Source organism: Pterocles gutturalis, unplaced genomic scaffold (assembly GCF_000699245.1).
Source record: "Pterocles gutturalis isolate BGI_N339 unplaced genomic scaffold, ASM69924v1 scaffold23809, whole genome shotgun sequence".
In the NCBI taxonomy this organism is placed as follows: Eukaryota; Metazoa; Chordata; class Aves; order Pterocliformes; family Pteroclidae; genus Pterocles; species Pterocles gutturalis.
The window spans coordinates 11,498-17,331 of NW_010128854.1; the positions used below are offsets into that span (position 1 = coordinate 11,498).

Below are 5,834 nucleotides of genomic sequence, written 5' to 3' on the forward strand. Positions count from 1 at the left end.
GCCAAGCCTGACACTACTTTTTGTCGCTGTGTGTTGATCCAAGAGGGGAAATCGATATGTTCCTCCCAACGCCAAGAGTAAGCTGATAGCTCCGAATAAGAGAAATAGAAATAAAGATGCAGGTTTCCAAGGGAGCATGGAGGGGTTTCCCCCTGCAGCAATCTGTGCTGGGACACGTGGCCCCTGGGGTAGGAGGTGGATGCAGGTGGTACCCAGAAACCAAAGGCATCCCAGGGATACCCTCATTGGAGCCGCTGTGACATGAGGGTGTCACCGCTGGATGGGTCACGGACCCACAGCCACGTGCCCTCTTCTCCGCTTCCAGGGCTGTGCTGGTCCATTTCTCTGGGGCAGAGGGTCTGTAACACATCATGTCGTTACGTGGTGTCTCTGTTTTTCTGCCTGTGAAATGAAGATGTTGAGAGGTGCCAGTGTCACAGGAGCTGGTAGCCAGACATGCTGCTGGCTGTCACCTGTGACCCATCCTGGGATAGGTTGCGAGATGCTCCAGACCGTATCGATCTATTCTTACAGCAGAAGCCGAGAATGAGGTGGGGCTCTAGGCTGGGGGGTGTCCCTGTGCAGACCCCTCAAAAAGGGCTTTCCCCCAAACTCTGTGCCCTGAGCGTGTTTCTCTCCTTTCTTCTCGCTGCAGGTTCATGAATCACCGTGTCCCGTCCAACTGCAGGTACCAGCCGACAGAGTACGAGCACGCGGCGAACTGTGCCACCCATGCAGTGAGTCCTTGTCCTTGTCCCAGGGTGAGGGAGGATCCCCTCCAGGGATCCCCTGAGGAACCTCAAGGAACACCTCAAAATGTCTGTGTTGAGCCCTGGAGCAGCTCTGGAGGGTCTTGAGGCTGTGACAAGGCAGATGTGCCCCAGATGTTCCCAGGGAGTGGGGATGCTCTCCCTCCTGCCCTGGGAAGCTGGTGTGCATCTCCCTCCTCTCACCCACCTTAGCCCTGTGGCCGCAGGGAAGCTGGCTGTGGGCTTAGTGGAGCAGGAGTATTTTGCAAAGCTCCCTGAAAACAGAGTGTTTTTCACAGCAGGAACGGTGACAGGCGCCCCATGGGGCTGCCTACACAGCTGCAGGAATGGGCGCTCCCCACACCAGGGCTTCCCTTGGGAGCTGATGGTTCCAACTCTGAGCAATGGGAGATGACTCAGAGGTATCCATCATCCTTGTGCCTTCCTCTTCCTCCCCACCTCCACCTGGAGAAGCTATTCTAGGTCACAGCTTTGACCAGAAGCAAAAGAAACACTTAGAAGGAAAAGCAGAGGCTGTGTTGTAGCTGCTCAGTGGAAATGCAGAGACTCAACAACAAGTTAAGAGTGATCAAACATCAGAACAGGCTGCCCAGGGAAGTGGTGGAGTCACCATGCCTGGAGGTGTTCAAGAAACGTGTAGATGTGGTGCTTCGGGACATGGGTTAGTGAGTTAGGTGGTGTTGGCTTGACGGTTGGACTTGATGATCCTTGAGGTCTTTTCCAACCTCAATGATTCTATGATTAAGCGGGTTTGCTTCTTCCTTCCAGTTCTGGATCCTGCCCAGCATCCTCGGCAGCTCCATCCTCTACGTCCTCTCTGACGACCAGTGGGAAACCATCTCAGCCTGGATCTATGGCTTCGGCTTGTCCAGCCTCTTCATCGTCTCCACCATCTTCCACACCATCAGCTGGAAGAAGAGACATCTCAGGTACCAGCCATGATTGCTGGGGCTCGGGGAAGAGGGAGAGGGTCTGGAGGCCCCCAGGCTGTGACCTGTCTGTCCACCCCGCAGGACGGTGGAGCACTGCTTGCACATGTTCGACAGGATGGTGATCTACTTCTTCATTGCAGCGTCGTACGCTCCCTGGTGAGTTGCTGGTGGGTGGGGGCCATCGCTTGATGAAAATCACAGAAAATCAGCCTGTCTCCAACAAATAGCGTTTCCCTCTCTGGCTTTGGCTCTGCTCGAGGCTGTACCCACCCCTTTCCCGAAAACCTTCCTATCCTATAGATTTCAGCCTCTTTAAGTTGAAGTTACAAGTTGGGAGGACCCTTTGGTGGGACAGCCATGGGACGAGGGCAGCATTGCCCCCTCGCTGCCTTGGGGTGCTACCCTGGAGCCCCTCACTGCAGCCCTGGGTCTTGCAGGCTGAACCTGCGGGAGTTGGGTCCCTGGGCCTCCCACATGCGCTGGATCATCTGGATCATGGCATCTGTCGGGACCGTCTACGTTTTCTTCTTCCATGAGCGGTGAGTGCCTTTTCCTGGCCCCGCACAGGCGGGTATCGCAGAGCAAGGGAGATGGAGATGGACAGACAGACAGACAGGTGCAGGGAGCCTGGGCAGCCTCCTGGCCAACTGGAGGATTTCTGTGGACCACGTCCTTCCCCATCCACACCTGGTTTTAGGCGCTTTGGTGGCAGGGATGTGGGAGCAGGGACATGGGAGCAGGGACGTAGGAGCAGGGACGTGGGAACAGGGATCTGCTGCCATGAATTGCTTCTTCCACGTGGTGGCACCAAACAGAAAGCAAAAGGCTCCAGATGTCTCCCGAAAGCCCCAAGCTCCTGGGCCTGAGCTGGCAGCTCCCGCGCCAGGTCCGGTGTCCATCACGCCTGGAGCAGGTGCCAGCCCCGCCGCAGTGGTGTGGCTCACACACGAGGACACGGGACCGGCCATGGTGGCACCACCACTCCTGTTCCCATAGCACAGCAGTGGACATTGCAAGTGTAAACTTGACACTCCTCCACTCCCGCTTCCAAGCGGCTTCTCTGTCGCTCGCAGGTACAAGCTGGTGGAGCTGGTGTGCTACGTCATCATGGGTTTCTTCCCTGCCTTGGTCATCCTCTCCATGGTAAGCCACCGCCGGGAAGCACGCGGGCTCAGTGTGAGGGACATGTCCCCGCAGGGCTGGTTTGTCTCCGGTGGGTTGGCGTGGTCCAGGCTGCGTGATGGATAAAACCATCCCCAAATACGACGTGTCCTTGCTCAGCTTTGCAAGAGCTTTGGGTGCCCAGCAGATACCGTGTGCATCTCCAGCAGACCTGCTGCCTGGGCTCGATTCCTTTGAAATCCTCCAGAAAAGCCGGGCTTGCTGGATCCCCACTGCCTTGCCGGAGGGGAGGATGTTGCAGAAGGCAGAGCGAGGGTCCTGCCTGCACCCTGCAGCTTGGGGTCATGCTTCTGGTCTTGATGGAGTGGTGGGCGAAGGGCAAGGGTCCCCTGGCCACCGCTGAGCCCTGCCTCCCTGCTTGCTCCCAGCCCAACAGGGATGGACTCCTGGAGCTGGTGGCTGGTGGATTCTTCTACTGCCTGGGCATGATCTTCTTCAAAAGTGATGGCCGCATCCCCTTCGCCCATGCCATCTGGCACCTCTTCGTGGCCATGGGAGCTGGCATCCACTACTACGCCATTTGGAGGTACCTCTACCGGCCCGGCACGCTGGAGGCTAAAACGTCCCGGTAGATGCCCTAAAGACATCGTTTGTGCCAACGGGCACACGGGGGCATGGAGGGGAGCGGAGGGGCAGCCTGTGCCATGGGCTCCCCCCAAACCACCCCCCTCCCCCCCATGGCCACCAGCCACCGGTGCCCTTCCCGCAGGGACAGGAGAGCCTGGAGGTTGATTTTAAACAGATTTTTCTTTTTTAACCTTGGGAACTGGTTATTTTTTTAGGCAAAGGTTTTGTAACACAGTGAGCGACTGATGGGCTGCGGGAGGTGGGGGAGTGAACCTTCTCCAGGGGTTCAGGGGGGTCTCACTCACCTGACTGTCCCTGAGCATCCTGCGGGAGTGGGGGCTTCGGGTGGGTTCAGCTGCCGGAGCTCTTAGCGTGGACCCCTCTGGGGACTGGGGGTGTCGGGATAGGGGGAGAGACCCGGCCCCTTTCCTCCAGAACTCCTGGGTGTGCGGCTGCTCCAACTGGGGAGGGGGAGACGTTGTCACCCCCACACCACCTGGGCTCAGCTCCTAAATGGTCCTGGGTCATGTCAGCATTAACTGCTCCCTTCCAAGGTCTAGATGGGAAGGTGCAGAGTTAACAAAGCCTTACATGAGATTGAAACTTGAATCTCTTCCAGGGCTCTCCAGAGTCCCTGAGCACTGGAAAACTCTTTCTCCAAGCCAGTATTAAGCGCACAACTCAGTATGTTCCCCCTTGACGGGCCCTTGGAGCCCCCACAGACATTTTTCTCCCTGGGGCGCTTTGTTTTCCTCTCTGGTCCTGGTGCTGGTGGCAGCCCCAAAACACAGCCCCGCTCCCAGGCTCATGGGGGGAGCAGAGGGGGACGTGGCTCCTGGCACCCACCTGGCCAGGGTCAGCCCATCCACATCAGGGGATTTTCTTTGTCCTCGAGGGAGGGAACTGAACCTCCTTGGACTGGGATTGCAGGGCTGCCTTCTCTGCTCCCATTTTGACGATGAGCCTCTTGCTCAGTATCAGATTTAAATCCACTTTTGGGAGGAATCCCAACATTCCTGGGAATGCCACAGGAAAGGGAGGCATCCATGTGATGCTCGGTTTTTAAACCCCTAACCGCGGCTACACAGTCGTCTCCGAGGATATCAGGACACGGAGCAGCCCTGATGCTGATGGAATGGGAAAACCACACCCGGTCCTGCTCCCTGAACACACCAGCAGCACTTGTGGAGCTGGGAGGGTCTGGTGTGTGCTGGGCTCTGGGGTGTGCCAGGCTCCGCGCTGCTCTCAGCCCTGCCTACACCCCCCAGGGACCCCCCAAGGCATTGATTTCCCATCATGTCTCTTTGGCCTCTTGATTAATCACAACTGCAGCAGTCTCGGCACGATGTGGAAAGCGAAGGAGATTTACAGCCACTGTCTTGCATCTCCTTTTTCTGCGGCAGCGTGCCGAGGAGCTGAGTTCCTGGCTCTGTCCCACCTCCCGCAGAGCTTAGGGTCCCTGCAGCCTGCAGTACCCCGGGGCCATCTCTCCAGGGCCGTGCCATTTTGCAGCAAATTACCAAAGAGAAATCATCCAGATACTCTTCCCTTCCTGATGTGGGGGATGTGGTCACCAGGTCAGCAAAAAAACCCGGTGGGTTTTCACTTCCATAGGCAGAGGGTTCCTATAATGAGCCCTGGATGCTGTGCCTGGCTGCTGGGGGGCTCTGCCTGGGGCACCCCAAAAGCAGCCTTTGGGCTGGGACACCTCTTGGGGTGATGAGTGGTCTTAGAGACAAGGGGTGAAAGACAGGGGGTGAGCCTGGTCCCAGCCCTTGCTCCACCACCTGCCACAGAGAGCAGGGAGGAGAAGGACAAGGTATAAGGGACCAGCAGCTGGTGGAGCAGGTTTGGGGTTAGAACAGCAGGATACGGGTTTCAGAGTGGCAGCTGCCATTTTTTCTGTCTGGCAAGTCATTACCCTTTTCCGTGCCTCAGTTTCCCCATCTTTAAATTGGGGTGAAGGCACTGACCTACCTCCCAGGGCTCACGTGAGGACCCTGTGAAGCACTCGGAGGGTGACCGGTGCTTTACAAACATGGGCTGCAATTTCCACCGAGTCTGGGGGACTGGATTCCCAGAGCCACCGTGGGGCACGGTGACAGCTGCCACTCAGCCTGCCCAGGTTTCCTCCCCCTCTGTCACTAAATCCCACAGGGGAAGCATCCTGGGGGCAGACCATCCACGCAGCAGTCCCAGCTGATGGACAAATGTCTCCTGGCAGGGGCTGAGGATGCCCAGAGACCGCTGTCGCATTTTATCCGTGGGCTTTATCTCAGAAGCCGTTTTGCCATTGGAGGCTTTCAGCCCCAAATCCATCCTGGGGGCTCTCGAGGCACAGGGAGGTGCCAGAAGGACCGGTCCGAGGCCACTTCATCTCAGC

General features: G+C 57.5%; 1 protein-coding gene across 1 annotated transcript; it reads left to right on the forward strand.

Annotated features, from left to right (window-relative positions):
- The first annotated feature begins 652 nt into the window (after positions 1 to 652).
- MMD2 (monocyte to macrophage differentiation-associated 2) lies at positions 653 to 3,456 on the forward strand. The gene is made up of 6 exons (XM_010079774.1): positions 653 to 737; positions 1,539 to 1,699; positions 1,784 to 1,858; positions 2,140 to 2,241; positions 2,776 to 2,845; positions 3,253 to 3,456. The coding sequence occupies exons 1-6, from the start codon at positions 660 to 662 to the stop codon at positions 3,454 to 3,456; spliced, it is 690 nt and encodes a 229-aa protein (XP_010078076.1). The 5' UTR covers positions 653 to 659.
- The last annotated feature ends 2,378 nt before the right edge of the window (positions 3,457 to 5,834 follow it).

What these genes read in the sequence shown, in the direction of transcription:
- MMD2 (XM_010079774.1), top strand. Translation starts at nt 660, where the DNA reads ATGAATCACCGTGTCCCGTCCAACTGCAGGTACCAGCCGACAGAGTAC. An exon ending in CGAACTGTGCCACCCATGCA is followed by an intron (nt 738 to 1,538) that starts GTGAGTCCTTGT and finishes TCTTCCTTCCAG; the next exon opens with TTCTGGATCCTGCCCAGCAT. An exon ending in GCAGCGTCGTACGCTCCCTG is followed by an intron (nt 1,859 to 2,139) that starts GTGAGTTGCTGG and finishes TGGGTCTTGCAG; the next exon opens with GCTGAACCTGCGGGAGTTGG.